Source organism: Marmota flaviventris, chromosome 11 (assembly GCF_047511675.1).
Source record: "Marmota flaviventris isolate mMarFla1 chromosome 11, mMarFla1.hap1, whole genome shotgun sequence".
Classification (NCBI taxonomy): domain Eukaryota; kingdom Metazoa; phylum Chordata; class Mammalia; order Rodentia; family Sciuridae; genus Marmota; species Marmota flaviventris.
Window position 1 is genome coordinate 63,529,155 of NC_092508.1, and position 23,507 is coordinate 63,552,661.

At 38.4% G+C, this 23,507-nt stretch overlaps 1 protein-coding gene across 1 annotated transcript in view; it reads left to right on the forward strand.

The window, feature by feature from the left end:
* Positions 1–23,507, forward strand: part of Stk39 (serine/threonine kinase 39) — a 270,584-nt gene that overhangs the window by 167,410 nt on the left and 79,667 nt on the right. Inside the window, exon 14 of the mRNA XM_027946124.2 lies at positions 552–619. Coding sequence (XP_027801925.2) covers positions 552–619 — 68 coding nt within the window. The remainder of the gene's footprint in view (positions 1–551; positions 620–23,507) is intronic.

Sequence of the window (23,507 nt, forward strand, 5' to 3'; positions counted from 1 at the left end):
AATAAATCTACTAGTGGCTAAGGATTCATGGGAATAGGGTGGGGCTATGTGGCACAGGCACTTGAAATAGATAATCTATGTTCAAGGAAATAGGCCGTGGGTGAGAAAGGCAAGAAAGAGAAATGGATGCCAGTCCTACTGGTTCCACCGTCCTCTCCACCTTAAGGTTTAAGGTGCCCAACCTTTGTGCATCACCAAGGTCCAGTGGGTGAGACTCCATTGCTCTAGCTATAGGGTGCCACTTTCGATGGCTCCACTTTGGATGGCTGACCCTACTTTGAATTTGCTGCAGCTTGTACCAGTCATTCACAGTGTCCACCCTACTACTGAGTCTCTCTCTTTGAAACATTCTGTCCACATTTGCAATGGGAATTGGGCATCATTTTGATCTTCACTTAGAGGTGTTGTGAGGCCAAACAAAACCTGCAGGTCTGAAGTCCTAGTTTTGAAATTTCCAGAAAGAAAGGGATGCATGGTTAAAGGATATGGTGATCCTATTCATTCTTCTTTCAATAAAGTTTCCAACACCATTTGCTGTTGTGTTTTTAAAGGGCCAACCCAACGCAAGTGAAGACTATAGCGAAGCTTCTTGCGCTGTGAACCTCGTTTTAAGATTGAGGTAAATAATGCTGTTGTTTATTTTCCATCATTTTTCTTATAGTACAATATTCTGATCTCTTTCATTAACTTTTCAGGACATTAGCATAAAATAAAATTGTTTTAACTTACTTGATTTCCCCAAACAACCAGTGTATGCCATATTCCCCAAACTAATTGTGCTCTTTTAATTGCTTGCTAAAGAAGACCAAGAGAGAAAAGCACTATATGAGAGTCTGCAGACTCAGGGTACCCATCACTAAGCTTTTTTTTTTTTTTTTCTTTTCTTTCTTTCTGGGGTTTTTCCTTTTATTTTTTAACAATGTAAGATCACAGTAAGAGATTTTTAATGAGTTTCTTTCACACTCCAGCAGTCAGTCTCTGACAGAAATAAACCATGCTTGTACTACAAGTTGCCTGTTCAGAACATTTTTCAGTGGCAGGTTTGATCAGCCACTGTGGAGAAATGACAGATATATTTTGAAAGAGCCTTCATTCTTCTAGGAAATGGATACAAATATGGTGCCTGACAGTTGATAGCCTGGTGAATGAAAGCTATTTCTATTTTAAGAAGTTTTTAATTTAAAGGTTTATCTACAGATATTCTTTGTTGAGCATTTGGAATCTCAAGACAAAAGAAAACTGCTTAACCTCATTGTAAATAGCTTAATTTACCAGATTGGTCAGAATATTATCACATTTTGGAGGTATTCTAAAAAAATTGTGTGTGTGTGTGTGTGTGTGTGGTGTATTGTGTGTTCTCCTTCGGAAAATTATGCAAATAAAATTTGGCTAATGACATGTTCACATGTTCAGAACTACAAAAAGTGGGTTTATCATCATGGTTAGTTTCTGCCCTCTAAGTTGTCTTGTCCATTAGGGCAGATTATCACCACCAATCACCTTTACTTCTGACAGTCAGTCAATCTGCAGTCCATTTTCACATACTTACCAGGAGAACCTTATAGGAACCTTGGTTGTGGTTTAATTCAGAGTTGATTTCCCAGCCAAGAAGTGTAACTATTACAAGACTATTTTTCCTGATATTTGAAAGTAGCCTTGATTATTATTCGCAATTAGCAAATTTACCTCTGCCAAGGAATGAAGCAGACTGTTCCCTTTTGTTTGCCTTTAGAATCAGATATTTCTTTCATTTATTTTTCACTTATTCAATTATTCATTCATTCAACCAGTATTTATGAGGAACCTACTCTGTGCCAGGTCTAGTGTTTGTCATTGATGTGCAGGGGTGAGTGAAACTCTAGAGTTTACAGTTTTGCTCCTTGAGTATACAGAGTTGCAAGTGACCTTGAGAATGTAGTAATCAGGCTCCTGCTTTGTATATGCAGGATTCTTTTCTATGGTGTTTCTGCTAGATGGTCATCTAGCCCCTGAGTCTAATTCAGCTCTCCTTTTCTCCACAATTGCCCTTTTGACACTGAAAAACTTTGTTGAATCCTCAACCTTCTGAGGATTCAAATGACCTTCCTATTTTGGGCTCCTATGAGCTTTAATTATGCCCCATTGAGTAAATGGCAGGCTTTCTGGATAAAAGTCTCCCCAGATATGTGTCCATAAAAAGCATGATCCTGAGCCTTGCCCTAGTTATTGTTTTGTTCTAGGTACTAGAACTATATAAAACAAATACATTTCCTCTCTTTTCTGAGAGAGTCATTTGTATATTTTCAGGGCTCAATCTTCCCTTTTCCTAGGCAAAAATGCTGCAAATATCTTTAGCCTTGCTTCTTATAATATAGTTTCTACTTTGCCCTATAGTCCTGGTTGCTCACTTTTGTTAACATTTAGTCTGTACCTGCTTTGGTTACCTTTTCCTTTATGGGTCTTAGGTTGTCATATTTATAAGCTTGGGGATTATAAGCATGTTGCTCCATGAAGAAGGGTTCTACATTTAAATAAATTAAGAAATAATGTATACTATTCATCTGTTTGTATAACACACACACACACACACACACACACATACACACACCTTTTTTGGAAACCATAGGAACATTTAAATGTTCTAAAAAGTTCCACAGGACAGGAATTTGTTTTAGTTTGTTTAATCTAAATCCTTTTGACTCAGCTGTCTTTTCATGCAGTTATTTCCCAGTTTTAACCATGTCCTATTTGATCATAGTGCCCATGTGTAAACAGGACTCCCATGTGGTCTGAGCAGGGTGGAATAAGGCAGTAAGATCATGTGATGTTTTTGCAGTGCACACTCTTTCTCCTTTATCAGTTCAGGTTTTCATTGTTTTCTGAAATATCAATGCATATTGGTGACACAGTTGTCATGACACAACAGCAACCAAAACAATATATTTTTTTTTTTTGTTTCTAAGCTTAGTTCTGAACCACAGCTCATTTTAAAACTCTGGGTGTGACTTAGTTATCACTAGAACATCCACCTGTGAGCATTGACATGCCCACCACATATTTCAGTCATGATCATCTGTGTATCATATTAGTTACAATGTTTGGGTAAATGTCACTTTCCCATTGGATGAATCTCTCTTTCAATCTTAACCTAAAACATTGATTAGTGCATTTAGTAGTTTAAGGGAGGGTCAGGTCTTCTGGCATTTGTTTGAAGCCACTCATTTTTAAAAAATTTGTTTTGTTTTTAATTGACACAGAATGATTGTACATATTTATGGGGTATAATTGACATTTTACAGTGTCTAGTGATCAAATTAAGGAAATTAGCATTTCTATCACCTCAAACATTTAGTGTTGGACAGACTCAAAATCCTCTCTTCAAAGTATTTTAAAATATATAATAAATTGTTGTAAAGTATACATTCTCTTTATACTAGAGTTATGAAACTAGAGTTATGAAACTCTAGAATTTATTCCTCCTTTCTAATTATATTTTGGTATCTGTTCGCCAATCTTTTCCTATCTCCCTTCTCTCCTAATCTTGTATCCTCTAAAGACCACGATTCTACTCTCTATTTCTATAGAATTCACTTTTTAAACTTCTTCCTATAAGAGAGATTATTTGATCATCTTGTCTTTCTATGTCTAGTCTATTTCCCTTATCATAATGATCTCTAGTTCCATTTATATTGCTTCAAATGACAGGATTTCATTATTTTTGTGACTGAATAGTACTCCATGGTATGTGTATTTGCACCACATTTTATTTATGCATTCGTTAGCTGATGGGCACTTAGGCTATTTCCATTTCTTGTCTATCATGAATAGTGTCGCCATAAACATACAAGTGAGTACAGGTGTCTATTTGACACACTGGCTTCCTTTCCTTTGGATATATACCCAGTAGTGGAGTTTCTGGGTCATATGTGTTCTATTTTTATTTATTTTAGGAACCTCCATACCATTTACAAAATGGCTATTTATATTTACTCCAACAGTATAACTAGTTTCCCTTTCCTCTATATCCTTGCCCGCACTTGTTTTCTTTTGTCTTTGTGATGATAGCCATTCTAACTGGGGTGATCTTTTTGATTTGCATTTCCCTAATGGCTAGTGTTGTTGAGAGTCCTTGTACTTCATTGAGAAGTAGCCTTTGAAAAGTAAAAGTTAACTGCCCTTACATTTTTGTCATCATTCTGTGCTAATGTAAATGTACATTCTGTACATATTGAGCACCTACAAAGTGCAAGGTACTGTTCTGGGTGCTGTGATATACAGTAGCAGACAGAAAAGACAGATTTCTTGATCCCAGGGATCTTACATTCTAATGTCAGGGAGAGGAAAAATGTTAAGTATTCAAATTCTGTCTCTGTCATATCAATTCTCTGTCATATCAGTTCTCTGAAAGAAAATATATGTCTATATCTATGTCAGGAGTATAGAAAGCAAGGGGAAGATTATTCTACATTAGAGAAGGTGTATTAGTTTTCCGTTGCTATGTAAAAAGTTACCATAAGCTTAGTGTCTTCAAACAGCAGCCATTTGTTATTTCAGAGTATCTGTGGATCAGAAGTGTGGCACAGCTTGGCTAGGTCACCTGCTCATTGACTCAAAGACTGAGTGCAAGGAATCCTCTGTTGCAGCTGAAGGTCCTCTCTCAAGCTCATGTGGACTATTGGCAAAGTTGTGGGCTGAAGCCCTTAACTCTTGTAAGCCACCCCCTCCACCGAAAGTTCCACAACATGATTGCTTTCTCAAGAGCAGCAGGAGACCATCTTCCTTCCCCTCCAAGGTCTCAGTCCTTCTGGTAAAGACTTTGTCTATTAAGTCAGTCTCACCTAGGGTAACCTCCCCTTTGATGAACTCAAAGCCAAGTGATTCAAAGCCATAATTGCATCTGCAAAATCCCTCCACCTTTGCCATGTATTGTAACTTAATCCAGGAGTGATATCCCATCTTATTTTCAGGTCCTGTTTATACTCCATGGGAGAGGATTGTGCAGGACATGTATAGGAGAGAACAGAACTATTATGGCTGTCCTAGAATTCTGCCTACCATAGAAGACCTTTCTGAGTAAAGTGGTATTTGAGCCCACAGACCCTGTGATAGAAGAGAGGAATCAAGCCACAAGGTAGAGTGAACAGCAATTGTAAGGTTCTATTTGGGAAGCAAGTTTTAAGCAGGAAACCATTATGGGCAGAGTGGTAGGAGATGAGTTCCATAGTCAGTGCAGGAGCCCAGTCATGTAGGGCTCTGTAGCTTGTGGAGGAGATTTCGGCTTTCACTCTTCAAGTATGGGAAGCTGTTAGAGCCCCATGAGAAGAAGAGTGATATGATTGATCTCTGTTAAATTTTAAAGAGAGCTCTGCTGTTGCTTAATAGAGAACTGATTATATAGTGACCATTTAGGGTGGCAGCTAAAGCCCCTCAACAGGTGACTACAGAGCTTCAATGAATGATGGTGTGACTTGGACCAGGATGGGGACTAATGGAGGTAGTAAATAAAAATTGACTTCTGGGTAAGAAGCAAGAACTCAAAGATTACTCAAGGTTTTGGCCTGAAAATATGGGTTATTGGAGTTGTTGTTTCCTGAGTTGGACAAGAGAATTGGAGTAGAATCAAGAATTTAGTTTTCGACTTGGTGAGTTTGAATCATCTATTAGGTATCGATATGGAGATGTCAACTAGGCATTTGAATGTGTGATTTCAAAGATATCTGAGCTAGAGATGTAACTTTGAGAACTGTTGGTGCATACAGCATTTTAAATGATGAAATCAGATGAATCATCTAGGGAGTGAGAGAAAGTGGAGAGAGGGCTAATATCACAGGTAATGCACAGGTAAGCAGACCCAGATTGAGAGGCAGAGACTGGATAAGGAGAGGAGAATGAGGCTCCTATAAACCAAATGGAGGGAGCGTCTCCATAGTGGAGGAGTGTAAAATTGCATCAAGTGCTGATAATAGATCAAATACAATGAGAATGGAGAATTCACCATTGTATTTGGCAAAATACATTTTTGACCTTGGCAAGAACTGTTTCAGTGGAGTGACGGGGACAAGAGCACTATCACACTGAGCTCAAGACACAATGGGAAGAATGATACCAAGGACAGATCATTAGTTAAACCAGATAACTCTTACTAGAAATTCTTCATACAGGGGAGCAAGAAAATGGGGTGATAAGTCAGTGAGAATATGGGGTAAAGAGAGATTTTTTTAAAGCATGTTTATAAGTAAGTGGGAAAATCCACTTACTTATAAAGAAGAAAAAGATTATAAGAAGAAAAGATTGAGAGAGGAAACATTGTAAGGCTGATGTCCCTAAGCAGGTAAGCAGGGGTCAAAGTCAGATAGCCGTGTAGGTGTCGGCCTTGGAGAGGAGAATGAAAGGTCCAGTGCTGGATAGTGCAGTCCCATGAGGGAAGGCAGCAAAAGAGTCTCCCAGGAGGTTGATAGACCTGGGGGTGGTATGAAAGTCCTCTCTGTTGTTTGTATTGTCCAGGAAATTATTGTTTACGATAGGAAGGAAAGAAGGTGTTAAAGGTAATAGGAAGAGAAGAAGATAATTGTGCAAGAGAACAAGGGAGTGAATCTATTAGGGAAATATGGTAAGATTAACAGACTGCACAGGGATCATTTGAGGTAAATGACTATGAACTTTTAAGTGTCCTTAAAATGGACATTATCCTAAAAGCCCAGAATGTAAATCTGTGTGTATATGAGTCTAACTGAAATGGAAATACAACATTTAAAAATATTCATACTGGTCCTTTGAGTAACACTGTTTAATAAGTAAATTCAGGCCATAGAATTGCCATCAAGATGACCTCTTATGTGCAAGGTGGCAGTCCCTGGCCCTCTTTTCTCACTACCAGTACTTGCTTATATGCCTGACTTCTTTAGAACCTCCAAAGCTATAAGCTCCTTCAGAATCAAAAGCCCGCCCTCTAATATTGATCCCTGCCATACAATTTCTTCACACCTACTCCCCATTTGAAATTTACTCTGGATCATTTGTAACTCCTCTGGGCCCAAACAGCTATCTCCTGAACCAACCTGTATGATAGGATGGTAGAATGCTCTTCTCAGTCAATGTTTATCAGATTTTGAAACTAAAATCTTTTGTAACCCTTTAATTCAGTTCCATTGCATGTCAAGACTCTGATATGTGTGTGCATATCTGCAGTTACACGTATTTACATTTATATATACACATGTGTATATACTTGCATAATATGCATGTTCATTTTATACATGCACTCCCTCCGTCTCTGTCAATCACTGGCCTATACAGTCTGTGGATATCAGCAGGCATGCTTTCCTTGCTTTTTCCTGAGGCCATTTGGGGATGGCATTCATGTGTGCTGTATTCCACAGATTAGTGGGTAGTAGACTTCAGTTCAAGCCAGCCTTCTCTCAGTCCTAAACTAATGCTATGTGGGTGGCTACCCTCACCTCTTGGAAAGGTCACACTGACTTTTACAGACTCACATTCTAGGAGCATGGCTTCCTTCCTCATTGCCTACCTGTCTGTCTCCTTCCCATCTTTTTGAAAAGCCTGTCTTTATTCTGTGAGTAGTAAACAGAGAAATATTCTGCTTTCCCAAATGTCCCTTTTCACAAGAAAGGACAAATACATTGTGGTTACAGGTAGTTTATTTCCCAGTTATTTATTCAGCTCTAGTGGGCATTGGCAAAAAACTAATTCCTTTCTTTAGAAGATATATTATTGTTCCAATTTGCTTTTCAAAGTAATTTGTTATATGTAAGATTGGAAAAATAGGTTTGAACTTTAGGTCTCAATGTTAAACGCTAGAGATAAAGTGTAGATTTTTCCTTTTTTTATGTGTACTTTGCACATATTCTCTTGTCCATTATGTATGTAAATGTGATCTGTGACATAAAAAAACAAATATAATAAAGTCAGGTATGAGATAAGGAAATGTTCTTAAACACATCTCAAGAGAAAGCTATCATGTAGGCCTCCTTATAATTTATATACTGTCAGGAGATGGTAATAAAATCTCTGACTTAAGTCAAACGGTACACATACATTTTGCCATTAGTATATTTTTCAAAATTTAAAAATAGTTGCATATTTGGCATAAAACATACATTTTTTTAGAATGAGGGCATTGACTTGGAAAAATGATAAACGTATCAGGAAAATTATTCATTCCTTTGTGTTCAGTGCTGTTCATACTTTGACAGCCCAGCCCTATGGATTACTTTTATAGTTTTGCTGAAGATAGCCATAACAATCATCGTACCCATAGATATTTTGACAAGGTGTGTTCCATCAACCAGCTTATAATGAATTTGCTTTGTTTTTATACAGTAGTATCATTAGATCTTGATGGAACAGTTAAAAAGCCCCCAGATCAATGCAATGGTTTTGCTGTTTGTAGGGGAAAAAATCTCTAGAATAAGATATTTATTTTAACAAAAATCCATCAGTATAATAATCATTGCCCAATTTGACATTATTTTAATTTCTCTATTAAAAGGTAAAATATAAAGAACAGGCTTATTAGTAAATTTTGATTTCATAAGGAAAGCTAGATCTCTTAGAAACAGTGTTGATCGCTGTTTTAGCATTAGTATGCCTTAATTCTATCATATCATTATTCAGGAGGAATTAGAATTCTTAAGCTATTTTTCATCCTGAAAAACAGGGTTAATTTTATAATTCTTACTAGTTAAGTGGCTGGGAGGCTTGATTAATTTTTTTTCCCCAAAAGGTTAGAAGGTATAGGCATAGTGTTCAGTTGAGCATTGCTTTTCAGTACATGTTCCTTTTCCCCCTCCTCAATACATTACTTATTTGCTGCTTTCTTTGTGCAAGGCTTTGTTGAAAACCCCAAGATGAATAAGACAAGGCTTTTGCACTCCCAGAGCTTAGCACGTAGGCGGAGAGATCAGATCCCGCACAAATGACTCTAATGCAAGGTAGAAAGTGATAAGTGCAATATGAAGACAGATAAAAAGAAGAGCTGTGGGTAGTTAGAGGAAGGTGAGAGCCCTTTTGTCTGGATATTATCTTTGGTTTGCTTGTTCCCATAGTAACTGGTGTTTGTGTTTTTCAGCAACCACATTTTGAGAAGAGTAATGGGTAGGGTGAATCCAGGGGCAGTGTCAGGCCATGGGATTTGGTAAGAGGCTTGCAGTCTTCAATTATTTTTGACAAGACCACGTTTATTTTTCCGTTAGTGGGATGTATTATTATGTAAGTGCCAAATTATTAGAAATATGTTTTTTAGCCTGAAAAATATTTGCATTTTACTTAGCTTTTTGGATGTTCTCTTTGGTATTTTCTTTCCTTTGAAACTTAGAGTAATTGTTACACATTTTGGCTTTATTGTCAGTGGTATCCTTCAATGAAATGAGGTACATACTATGAGCCAGGCAATACAATAAGCATGTCATATACTTTTTGGTTAATCATCATAAACCACCATAACACTAGTGCCATGGTTGTTAACATTTCACAGGTGAGGAGTTCAAGGTTCAAAGTTGCGTAGTATTTGTCCAACAATAAGAAACTCTTCAGAAGCAGAAACAGGTCTTGAACCCATCTCTGTTTAACATGCCAGTCTATTCTTTTCCACTTGACCCTCTGGCCTTGCTTTATTTAGTCCTTCCTGGATGTACTAAGAAACCCATGTGTTTTAAGGAATGTCACATTTAGCCTGTCTTCTCATTAACATTTCACATAAATATTCTTTTAACAATGTTTCCTGATAAACTCATCATTAAATATTGTGACAGGAATACCTGAAAATGTTTTTCTTGGAGGAGATGCTCAAGATGATGATTCAGATAGCAACCAGCATTTGCGGTGTTATATAATTTTAAAGGCACAGTCACATCACTTGTCTGCTTTAATTGTTCCATTTGTCCTACATTTGCTACCAAAAGATGAAAAAGAAAGAAACATCAGAGATGTTAGGTAGATTTCCGACAGTCTTGAAGCTGCTTCCTCTAGCCTGGTGGGCATCTGAGTCTTCTAACGTTAATCCAGCAGTGTGATGGTGTGGTGTACAGAGATGGTTTGAATACAGGTGACAGTACAGGTGATGACAGGGTAGTGTAGGATGTTGCCTTTTGTATATTTCAAACCTCTGTGCTGGTAAACTTGATAGAGGAAAGGAGGCTTTTATTCAGAAAAATCTGGTAATACAAGGGGAACAAAATAGAAGAATTTAAAATCATTCATTGTAAAATTGTCATTTTTTGATATTGAGGAGACATCATGAATACAAAGACTGTCATCAATAGGAATTTATTGAATTCCTTAAAGGTATTATTACTTCTTTATTTTTCAGCCATATATGGTTATCTTAGTAATTTAAAAAAATCAATAAATTAAAAGAAAAAGTTAATAAGAAAATTATAGATTCTCATTATCCAGAAATAAATCATTATTACTCTCTTAATAAACATTCTTCTAGACCTTCTATTTACATATCAATACAAATTCTAAAAATACTCTTCTAGAAGCATTTTGATAAAACACTAGTTTATCATCTGCTTTCCAACTTATTCTAAATATCAATTAATATAACTCCATATATTCCTTTTCAATGCTAGCTTTATATTTCATTAATGGGCTAAAATTTATATCACTTGAAAAGTATGAGCCTGGGGATGTAGCTCAGTGGTAGAATAACTAACTTTTTTGTGAGGGCCCTGGGTTAGATCTGTAACAACAGGCGGGGGAAAGATATTATTTGATATTTAGGGAGTTCCCAGACTTTTAGTATGGCAGCATATAAAAGCTTATACTATGTGTAAAGATGATGTTTGAAAACTGTCCAGTAGAAAAAATCCCATTAGCAATGAATTTTGACCTTTGTGAAATACTCTTAAACTTTGGGAAACCTGAAAATGCATAACTGAGTAAGCCCAGGATCAAAGCACAGGGGGATTACGTAGGGGCTGGTTGTGGCTCCTGGGTCAGCTTCCCTGTGGAAGCAGTCACTGTTTCTCACGCTGTGAAAGGACTGAGTTCTTAGAGCAGGATTTTACCTAAGGCCGTGCACTGAGAAGCTATAAAAATGAATTATTATTTTTTATTTATTTATTTTTAGTGTAACTTGCTCACCAATAATAGAACACAAAAAAGGAATTCCATTTTAAAGTCCTCCATTTGGGTTTTTCCTTCCAATGTATATTTTTAAGAGAATCTTCCTTTGGCTGCTTGCTGTGAACACCCTGGGGTAGGAAGAAGTGACATGGAGACATGATAGTCAGAGGAAATGAGAGGTCAATGTTGTGCTCTTAGAGCCTTACACAATGCCCAGCATGTGCTAGACCTCTAATAAATGTATATTACACAAATGCCAGCTGAACAATTCTTAATGAAAGGCACATTTCACAAACTTCATGGGGATTTTTTGGGGGCAGCTTTCTGTTCTTGACAGTATAGCTGAAATGTGGACAAAAATACTTCTTTGTTAGACTTCATTTATAAAAATTCCTAAGCAAATTAATACTTTGGGTATAACCTCTATAGTTTGTCCTTTTAAATACTCTGCCCTTAAAATAAATATGGACTCCCTGCTGCAAGGGTTGCAAGGACAGTTTCTGACAGAGATGTAAAAGAAATCATGCTACATGCAGCCTTGCATGTGCATTTTCTGCCCTTCAGATAACCCTAGCCTAAATTGCTTCTCCTGGGTTTGTCACCAGTGTTCCTTGGCTCTCCTTACCTTTGGGTCTCAAGTCCCAGTGTTCATGTTTTATCATGCCAGTGTGATATGCTTCTTTCCCTGTAACCCCTTTCTGGCAGAATGTTCCCTAGTTTAAAAAAAAAAAAAAAAAAGTCTTCCTTATTCTCCCTTTTCCCATTGAAAATGTGATGAAGCCAGGTACCAGTAGGCAGCTAAAAGATGGAAGCCAGTCTTCTCTATGGAGCACACCCATTCCTGTAGCCCTGGGGCAGAGTGTGGTCAGGGGAGCTCTCATCTGACCTCAGAGAAGTCAGATGGGTTGGGCAGTGTCACATGACTAGTCAGTGTCAGTGCCAGGCACTGATTCCCAACATCAGCCTAAAGGGTTGAGCTGCAGGGCATCCTCTTTATTGTCCCCTCAGTGCAGTGCCACTGCAGGGTCACTGGCTGTTGGTCTTGCATGCTGGACCAATGGGTCATACATTTCTGAGTTGCATACATCTTCCATGGATTCTTGCTTTTTTATCATGGGTCTTTTAATGACATATCACAGAGAGGTGTGAGGGGGAAATGTGCAGATCTTAAAAAATAGTGGTGTTCCCTAAAAAACTTCGATGGCATTTAAGTCAATATTAATTTGGTTGAAATTTGAACAAATGCCTTAGTATTTTGTGTTATCCTTTCTGTTGCTCTGCAGAGCCTGTCTTTCTTATCCCTTTTTATATTCCACCTTCCCTGGCTGCTGATGAGGTAACCTGCTGCTCTTAGCATTCTAAAAATTCTCTTCTCCAGTTATATCAGGGATGGTTGTCTCTTAGGACTTGTCCTCTTGATCAGAGCTGAATAATTCTAGAGACTGTTTGCAAAGTTATTTCAGTTCTCAGTTACCATATCCCTGGAGATAATGAGTGGTAAGATTTCTCCCTCAAATGTTAAGTCTTGGAAAGGTAACAAGCATATTTTAGTTTGGGGGCTTTCTTTGCGGTAACTTTTTTTCCCCATTGAAACCAGACTTCCTGGAATATAATTTCAACTTTATTTTGCAATCCCCAAAGTGTTAGAAAACTTTGTTATCCTAGGTAAAATTCATATAGTTGTTAACTGGTTGTGTTGTGGGAAATCTCTGCTGCTCAGTGAATTTCATTGGTTGGTCTTTGTATTAGCTTTTTATATCACTGCCATAAAAAATTAGCACAGACCCAGTGGCTTAAAACAACACAAACTGACTATCATCTAGCTCTGTAGGTCAGCAGTTCAGCAGAGGAGTCTCTGTGGGTTAGAATCAGAGCATTCACAGGCAGTATTCCTTCATGGAAGTCCATAGGGAATGGTGTTTCGTGACCCTTTCCAGCTTCTAGCATCTGCTAGCATCTCTCACCTCCTGACGCCCTCCTTCCATCTGCAAAGCCAGCACGTTAAGAACACTTTGAACCTGCTTCTGTCATCACCTCTCTTCCTCTGACCGCAATGACAAAGGTTCTCTGCTTTAAAGCATCTGTGGGATTAGAATGGTCCCTCCTGGACAATACAGGATAGCCTCCCATCTCAAAGTCCCTAATAACATCTACACAAAGTCCCATGTGCCATATAAGGTAACTTGTTTATAGGTTCTTGAGATTTGGTCATGGACACATTGTGGGTGGGGCATTGTTCTGATTAGTAGAGAAAGATTTTAAGGGTCTCTCTTCAGTTCATGGGGTATAATTTCTTCCCTAGTTTATTTTATGCCTTCTTTCTGGTCCCACATTTCTTGATATTACAGAGCCTAATGCAGCACCCACCACATTGCCAACATTCATACTCCTCTAAATTTGACCAGTGAACTTTAGGGACCTTGAATTATTATTATGGAACACTTGTAGGGTACCCCAGTGTTTCCCAAATGCTATGAAGAAGATAGGCCTATATACAAATCTTACCTTTTCCTATCTTTATGTGTCAGATACAGTCTCATGGAAATAAGCAGTTGCTGTCTTGTTCCTTTTAGAGGGTAAGAGGGATTGCTTAGAAATACCAAGTAATTTGTACATGTGTGCCTCCTACAGTGTCTGTGGCAGAGATGCAAATCTGTGGTTCCCATGTGCTCTTCTTAAGCATCTGACACCCATTTCTCTGCTGGTGGTAGTGCACAGTGGGTCCAGGCCTTCACATCACAATAGCTCTACCCTATACACATCTGATTATTTCCCAAAGATGAGTAAACAGAGACAAGACAGGAGGGTACAGGGCACAGAGTCAAGAACTGTAAGTTCTCAGTCAGTGGCTGGATTAATAATTACCATCATAATAATATATATTCTAATATGACCTATGTATATTTTCCTATTCATAATAATATACTCTCTATATGTTATTCTGCATATAATATGGCATATTGATATATATATGTGGGTATAAAACATATAAAAATACATATGAGGGGCTGGGGATGTGGCTCAAGTGGTAGTGCACTTGCCTTAGCATGCGTGAGGCCCTGGGTTTGAGTCTCAGCACCACATAAAAATAAAATAAAGATATTGTGTCCACCTAAAAAACTAAAAAATAAATATTTTTTAAAAATACATATGTATTTTTGCACATACAGAAAAATAGCATTTCCTGCTTGCTACCATGCAAAGTAATACATTAAATGCCCATTGTTTTGTTTTCTTTACTTATAACAATGTTGCAGAATACATACTAATATTATTCTCATTTACAGATTTAAAAGACCTAAAGCTCAAAAGTTAACTTACTTGCCTACAGAGTTACACTCCTGTTTGATATCTAAACAGGAATTCCAATTTGTTATCTGATCCTGGTGGGTCCTCATTTAAATACTACTCTGTATATCTTGCAGTGAAAGAAAAGACCAGAGAGATAGATTGGCAGAGACTAGATTATGAATTCTATGTTATTCTTTGGGTAATGGAATTATATAAAATTGGTTTGGAGGCAAGGCAGTAAGAGAATCATCAGAGCCTTTGCTAAGTTAGAAGCTGAAGTTTATTGGACTCACTGGCTCTATTCCTGCCATTATTTAACATTAGCTGTATATTCTGGATGTTATGTGGCTGCTAGCCGGGAATTGGTTAACCTTGGGATGTGTTCACCTTCTTTAGTCCTCTCTCCTTCATCCTGGGTCTTCTGTAATTTCATGCTTGGCCAGTCCTTCCTTCCTTCCTTCCTTCCTTCCTTCCTTCCTTCCTTCCTTCCTTCCTCCCTCCCTCCCTCCCTCCCTCCCTTTCTTCCTTTCTTCCTTCCTTTTCTTCCTCCCATCCTCCCTTCTGTATATGCATGTAGTACCAGAGATTAAACCCAGGACCTCATGCATGCTGGGCAAGTACTCTACCTCTGAGCTATATCCCCGGAATTTTCATATTTTTTGAAACAGGGTTCACTGAGTCCCAGGCCAGCCTTGGACTTGTGAACTTCCTCCTTGAGCCTTCCTAGTAGCTGGAATTACAGGGTCTACTGCCCCTAGCTCACACTTGTTTTTCTTTGTTGTCTTGTGCCCAGTTCAGTCAAGGGTCTAATGGCTTAAAAGTTATTCAGTGACCAGTGTTATCAGGGCTATCGTTGGTTGTTCCATTTGCTGATGGTGATGGAGATCATCTTATCAAGAGCGTGATGCATTAAGTCATTGCTGGAGTTCACCAAGCTTAGTCTGTGGGATTCTGTTGAGGGTATTACGTGGAAAAAGTAAGCTCTAGGATCAAATCACTTGGGAGGCATTACCCAAGAAATCACTTGTGGAATTTCAGAGTTTGGGGAAAGAAATGACATCAGTACCTGTGTATGGTGCCAAGTTTGGATGCCACTAACAGGTGGGCAGGTGGTAGTGAATCCAGAAGGACACAGCACTGATATAAATGGAGACTACCAAGAGACAACAACACAGGAGGTAGAAGAAACAAAGTAAGAGCAGTGATGGGAAGACGTGGGCTCTTCAGGGAGAGTTTCCTGGCTTGCTTCTTTTACCCTGGTCCTGGTCTGCCTGGGATCTAGAGATGGCTTCTAAGAGGTGGCCAAGCTTGGCCCAGTGTCTATGAAAGCAATGAAGAACCCTGACTTTCCTGAACTTGAAAGCATAGACTGAAAAAGAAGTTGAAAATATCCACAGTAGTTTAGGGAACTGTGGCACAATAAAAATTCATCACTCGATAAGGATCTTAATCAGAATGTGGCTGCATAGAGTAACTAGAGATTATTTTCTGAGCTTTCTAGTTGCTAGGCCACCAAGAAGTCAGACTATCATACAAATATGAGAACCATTCTTTAAAAATTTTCAGAAAATAAAACTCTGCCCTCTCCCTTGGTAATCTACTTAACTCGGCAAGTTTCTTCAGTGAGGTTAGTAGGTAAGTGACTTTAATCGCCAAAGGAAAATAAGACTTTCAGTGGAGTTTTTAATGAATTTGGATATTGGAAATACTGTGAAATGTACTTGACCACAAAATACTTGGGTAAGTCCTCTTCAAACCCACTGGTTTATTTTTATTTCCATTTATATCTCGTTTTGAAAAAACATTGAAGGACTTCTGCCCTAGCTAAGAAAAGAAGTCACTGCAGAGAGGCCTTGGGCAGGGGCTGGATTTCCCACACCCTAAGGGAGGGTGTTCATCCGCACCATGGCTGAGCCAGAGCAAGCTGCAATGGCTATTAGAGGACTGCTCTTCAAGGCCCCACACAGGTCATTTGCCAGCATGCCAGCTATTTACCTTTGTTGTCTTAATGTAGAAGCTCTGGGGCTTTCATTAAATCAAAGCCGGCATGTCTGTCTGGAGCTGGTTCTAGAATTTCTAGCAGAGGAGCCCATCCAAGGTCAGCTCAGTTGAAAGGCTTATGGTGCTTTCAGCCTTTGATCCGCTCTTTCTGTGATTAGATTGCACCAATTTGCTCCCTCCCCTGAAAGAAAAGGCTTTCTCTGAGAATGTTCCGATGAAGTATTAGTCTCCTAAAAGGTTCAGAATGGATGTGTATTACCACAGCGTGGGCTGTACCATTTTAAACTCTCAACGTTGTAAATCACACCAAGGATTCGAGTCAGATTGGCCTTTTGACTGCATTAGCCTAACTGCTTCTGCTGCAGGGAAGTGGTGTGTTTGCTTACTTGTAGCAATATCTAAGTGGCTAAGGAGACACTTGTTTCTCAGAATATTCCTCTACCTCCCCTCTCCTCTCTCAGAAGGTCAAGAAGAAAATGGGGAGCTGAAAAAATCCAGGCCAAAAGATATTTAACAGCACTTCATTTATTCTTTTGTTTAATCAATTTATTGAACCATCTGTTCTATCTGGGATTAAAAAAAATAGTTTTGTTTTTCTTTAGGCACTACCTTCAAAGAGCTCTGTTCAATTCCCTTCCCCATCTTTTAATGGCATCTTGGGTATCAGGCCATAATTTTCCGGTCACTTAGGCTATTAAGAAAGTTAAGTCTAGTTTAAACTTCCAAATGATGCTCGGTTTCCCTTCCCCTCACCCATCTGTCCCCTCTGCCTGAAGAGGGGACACAGCTCTTTCACCCTTTTCTTTCTCCTTTCTGGGCTGCTTTCTATTCTTTGTTGTCACTGCTTCTCTAAGACTTAACTGGCAGCCACTGTCCTCTGAGGCAGGTGTCCAAAGGCTAGCCCTTTCGTGGGGACACTCAGAAGAGGTCTTAGCTAGCTTCCCTTCTTCCCTTCTCCTGGGAGAGGTGAGCAGTGGTACTTGGGAGTTGGGTAATGGCAAGATGGCTTAATTGCGTCCACCTTCCAGTTGGCTACATTGACATACCTGGCCATGGTGTGTGTGTGTGTGTGTGTGTATACGTGTACACATGTGTTTACACATGCACTCATGTATGCACATTCTAAGGCTGCTCCTTCTCAGCACCCTGTTAATCTTGTCAGTCATTAGGGGTAGTGCTGATGGGTAAATCTGTTCCTTAAGCAGGAATCAATCTAGAGAGTGAGATGCCAGGCTTCCTTCTCTCCTTGCTGTCACCTCTGATCTGTAGAATGACACCCTGGGGACACCTGCAGTTAAGTTGGTAGTGGGGAACCCTTGCACACTCCCTGGAACTGATAATGCATGATGATTCTCTTCATTTTCTAATCCCTTCCACTGTATTCTCTTTATATGGATAGTGGATGGGGGAGTCAGAGGTCATGATGAAGACTAGGATAGCCATTTTGGCCAATAAGCCATAGAGGAGGGGCTGACTTATTTATAATAATTGCAGCACTTTTTGGAATATGGGATGCCTGATGACTTTTATCCTTAGCATAGCATCCTAGCAACCACCTGTGGGGCAACAGGAAAAGATTCACTCACTATCCACCGACACGCTGATTCATTCTAAAGTATATTGCACAGCTTCTGGGCAAGTTACCATGGAGAATATTATGAAACCTAAACCTTGGCCTTTGAGGATCTCATTATGCTTTAGTCTAAGAAAATAAAGAAAGGGACATAGAAAACTAAATGTATAAGTTAACATATGGTAAATTACTCAGGTAAGTATAATTAAGAATAATGGAGGACATACAGTCAATCAACAAGTACATGAAAAAATGCTCAACATCTCTAGCTGTCAGAGAAATGCAAATCAAAACCACCCTAAGATACCATCTCACTCCAGTAAGATTGGCAGCCATTATGAAGTCAAACAACAACAAGTGCTGGCGAGGATGTGGGGAAAAGGGTACACTTGTACATTGCTGGTGGGACTGCAGATTGGTGCGGCCAATTTGGAAAGCAGTATGGAGATTTCTTGGAAAGCTGGGAATGGAGCCACCATTTGACCCAGCTATTCCCCTTCTTGGTCTATTCCCTAAAGACCTAAAAAGAGCATGCTACAGGGACACTGCTACATCGATGTTCGTAGCAGCACAGTTCACAATAGCAAGACTGTGGAACCAACCTAGATGCCCTTCAATAGACGAATGGATAAAAAAAAATGTGGCATTTATACACAATGGAGTATTACTCTGCATTAAAAAATGACAAAATCATAGAATTTGCAGGGAAATGGATGGCATTAGAGCAGATTATGCTAAGTGAATCTAGCCAATCCCTAAAAAACAAATGCCAAATGTCTTCTTTGATATAAGGAGAGTAACTAAGATCAGAGTAGGGACGAAGAGCAGGAGAAGATTAACATTTAACAGGGATGAGAGGTGGGAGGGAAAGGGAGAGAGAAGGGAAATTGCATGGTAATGGAAGGAGACCCTCAGGGTTATACAGTGGAGGGGGTAGAGAGAGAGGAGGGGAGGGGAGGGGAGAGGTGGGGAGGGGGGAGGGTGGAGGATGGGAAAGGCAGCGGAGCACAACAGACACTAGTATGGCAATATGTAAATCAATGGATGTGTAACTGATGTGATTCTGCAATCTGTGTATGGGGTGAAGGTGGGAGTTCATAACCCACTTGAATCAAAGTGTGGAATATGATATGTCAAGAAATTTGTAATGTTTTGAACAACCCACAATAAAAAATTTAAAAAAATAAATAAATAAATAAATAAAGTAAAGGTCTATCAGCAAAAAATTAATTAATTAATTAATTAAATTAAATAAATTTAAAGCCAAAAAAAAAGAATAATGGTGTAGTTTTTTGAATAACAGTGTGACCTGGAGAAGCATACCAAGGCCTTGGCCTGCAGTGGAGGGTCTGCAGAGGGCAAGTTAGGTGGTGGCTGAGTGTTTGTGCTCTGGGGTGTCTCCCCATTCTGCTGTTCAGCTTGTAGCTACTCTCTGTAGATTGAAAGGAGGGGAACACCTAGGGTATGGAAGAAGAAATATGAAAGGGTACCAAGATACAGTTTTAGGGCCAACTTGATTTTTTTTTTTTTACTGGACTGATTTTGAAATAATTATACTCTTGTATATAATTTTATCTGCCATAGTTTCTAAGATGCAAATGAGTACAGTTTGAGTATACCTTTAAATGCCTGGGACCAGAAAACATTTTGGATTTCAGATATTTTTGGAGTATTTACGTACATATAATGAGAAATTTTGGGATCTAACATAAAATACATGTTTGTTTCAGATACACATAGCCTGCAGGTAATTTTATACAATATTTTTAGTGGACCTGTGTTTTGACTGTAACACATCCCATGAGGTCAGGTGTGAAATTTTCCACTTGTGTGTCAGGTGTATTCTCAGAAAGTTGCAGACTTTTAGATTTCAAATTTTCAGGTTAAGAGGCTCAACCTGTAATGCATTTTTAAGTCTGTGCCTTTGTTTTTCAAGTAGTCAGTCAAAATTGTAAGGCATTTTCTGTTTACTGAATGCTTTTCTTTTTCTCTTCTCTGTTCAGGGCAATTCCTCTTCAGTGTACTTAATTTCTATATTTACTTGAAAGGAGTACATGCATTCTTATGTTTTTCCTACATTTACTTGAAAAGAGAATTTAACATGATTGTTCTCTTTGGCAATGGGCCTATTAGAAATGCTACCTTTCGGAGTTCTCAGTCCTTCCCCCAGAGACACTTGTCTTCTCTGACCTGGACTACGTGCGTGTTGCCTGTGCTTCTGCAGAGTGCTTGCTCAGCTTGCCACCCACTCCTGCTTCTTTCCTTGGACCTGCCCCACCCCACAGTGCAACAGATGAAGTGTGGAATTGGTGTGTTTGTAGATTTGGTGGAGTGTACATTTTCATCTTCTACTTTCTTCTCTTTTTCTGAAATACTGATGCTTTCATAGTTCCCTTCCTGTTTCCTATAGAATTACTAGAAGCTGCTCTTTTCAGGGTTCTCATCTTTTTTTATAAACAGCCTTTAGGTCATATTCCAGAAATTTATCATGAATACTTTAAGGACAAATCAAGCAGATTCTCGGTAGCTTCTCTTAGGCAAAAATTGACTTCATGATGTTCAGTAAATCACTGTGTTTAAGGGCTCCAAACTTATCACAATGGCCTTGGACTCCAGTTGCATATTGAGTGATAAGGAAAGGACATATATTTTTCCCAACCTACTCTCTACTATATTATTAGTGTTGAAACTATAGAAAGGACCATTAAGTCTAAGGTTACCTTAAAGGGAGGTTATCTCTGCCATTAAACTGACAGCACCTTTGATGTACTCAACAGTATGGCAAGGACCTTTCCCCCGTCCCTCAAGTCAGCTGTTGTTATTTACTGATACAACTGCATAACTCCAGAAGAAAGGAGCCATAGAAAAACATTTTAACATGTTGCAGAGATGAACAAGGACTTTGGAACAACCTCCCCAGAGAAGGGAGCAATGATTATTTTAACAAAGTGCCACCTTCTCTCCAATTTGAGAGGTTGCTTTCCACTAGCTAAATCCTCCTAATAATGCCCACATCTGTTATTGTTCTGACCGAAAGAATTGTGATTACTTTATATAAAGAGATCCTTACTCTAGAGAATTTCTATAGTGCATAATCTGCAGCCTTCTCAGCACAAATAAAAAAATGGAAATTAAAATTCTCTTGCTTTAAAGTAGACATCATAATGCTGCTGAAACTACAGGGGACAGAAATTATAAGCAGCTCAGAGTCTTCATAGAGTAATGTACCAATGACAAAGTTCAGGTCAGAAACCAGGGAAAGGATTAAAAGAGGACAGTGGTCCTGTTAGCTGAGGCCTGTGCCTTTGGCAGTAGTTGGAAGCTGTGTCTGTGTTGTGCTTTTGGCTTAATTGTGAAGTGTTGAATGCTTCCTGCAGTGTCACCCCTGCAAGGAGAATTTGCAGAGAAAATTCACATTTGCATTGCTTCTCTGTTTTAAGAAGCAGCTGCAACAAGATTTAATTGAGCAGGGAAATATTGTTTAGCTACATTTTGGAGGTTGTTTGTTTGTCTTTTTTTCTGTAGATACACATTTAATTGCTCCTGTTACCGTAGCTTATATTATTTATTTTCAATTAAGAAATTAGGAATCATCAGCCTTCAGATTAGACTTGCCTCTATTAGTTATTGGTGAGTGGTTTTTGCTATCAATCACTAATAAATAGAACTCAGATTAATTAATTTCCATTTGTTCAGCAAACATTTTGTTTTAGCACTTAACCACATGTCAAACACTGTGCCAGACATATAAAAAGTAAATAAAGCAAGTTAAATGATACAGGACAACACACTGGTTTCTGAGTAAAAGGTGGGCTTCAAACTATATTTTGTATTTGCAGTCAAAAGTCTGTTAGTTGATGACTGAATGTAGGGGGAATCAGACAGTGGAGACATAAAGGTCAAAGAAGTAATAGTTCCTAACCATTGGGGATGATTATGAACTTAAAAAAATCAGATTAAAGTTATAGCTTGCCTTCTCCCTGCCCAAGTGCGTATTTAACATTTACATAGCATTTTGCAGAAACCAGTATCTACAGACCCCACAGAGTTCCTGAATTAGGATGGGAGCCAGATTTAAGATCCTTGAAACCTCTTGTTAACTGTTGTTTTCCAGGAATGCCAAGACACCTTCATAACCCCTGCCTTTGAAATTGCTAACCTGTCTTGAAATAAGAACTATATCATAACACTTACCTGTTTGTTAATAACATACAAAAAGAAGAGTGTTTTCTCCTTTGAATGAAGGTTTATGCGCAGATGATTTTTAAAGGGATAAGTCTTCCACACAGATGGACAGATGGGGCAGGGTGATACTAATAATCTACTGACCAAGGAGAAGAATAGAAATTGCCATAAATTCACAGAAAATAGTTTTTGCATATGATCACTTTATAGTATTCATTTTTGCTTAACACTCATTGAAATAATGAGATATTTGTGGGAAATGAAGCGAAAGAGTAGGTAAACACAGATTCAGGTCAGATTATATTATCTAAATATTAAGATATTCATGGAGTGAAGCCCTTACACTCCATGCTTTATATGTTTTGAGCGTATTCCACTTATTGGAAATGGAAGGGGTAAGCATTGTGAAGGAAAAAAAAAGTGTTTTTAAATTGTATTGTTTTTAACTAAGCAAGAATTATTTAGCCAGAGGAGTTTTGCAATATTCATGGAAAATAGCATGTTGAATAATGGCTTGGGATAAAGGGACTGATAGGTGGTACCATGAAAACATCTGGAGGAACCCAAATTTTAGTAAAAATTAATCTAAACACATGATGTAAATGAATAATCTGTTTTTACTACCTTTTTCCTGGGAAGATTTGAGGCAACTTACAATATGAAAACATTACATAGTTATACACATGAAAGTAAAGTGAAGTTTGAAACCATCTTGAGAGGGGAAAGAGGATTGATCTGGAAACCCAAAGTGATAGACCATTGAAAAGGAAATTTGGTTTATAGCTGTTAGCAACCAGGAAATTAGAGAGCAGTCTACATAATTCTCCTTTCCTGATCCAAGTAAACCTGTAAGATTAGAAGATTATATAGAGGCAAGCTTTTGGTTGAAACTAAACTCAAGAGGATTTTATCTCATAGCTATTTCTATAAAGAATCTTGGACGACATAGCATAGAACTTGGCCCTATAGTATTTTTGCCAAAAGTTCATAAATGTTCTTAAGTATTTTTTTCTTAGGTTGACCTTCCTTAAAAGTTCAAGAGCTTGTCTTCATTGAATTACAGCATAAATTTATTTCTTCAGGGACAAAACCAGTGGATCTATTTTCTTTCTACTGATCAATTCTGAGTGAAGACCTTGAGTTAAGGAAATGCTTTTAGCAGGGACGAAATGTTTAGCAGTAGTCCAAGTGAAGAGTATGAAAACCACCCACATGCTTGTTTGCTGAGTGCTAATAGAGGAGAGTTCTCATGTTCAGATATCACATGAGCAACTAGAATGTCACCATTTTCTTAGGAAATTCAAAGAATTGGATTTTTATGTCACTCAGACAAAAGGGCCCCCACTTTCAACATGCTGCAAAAGGATGTGGGGATAGATCATGAATTTTT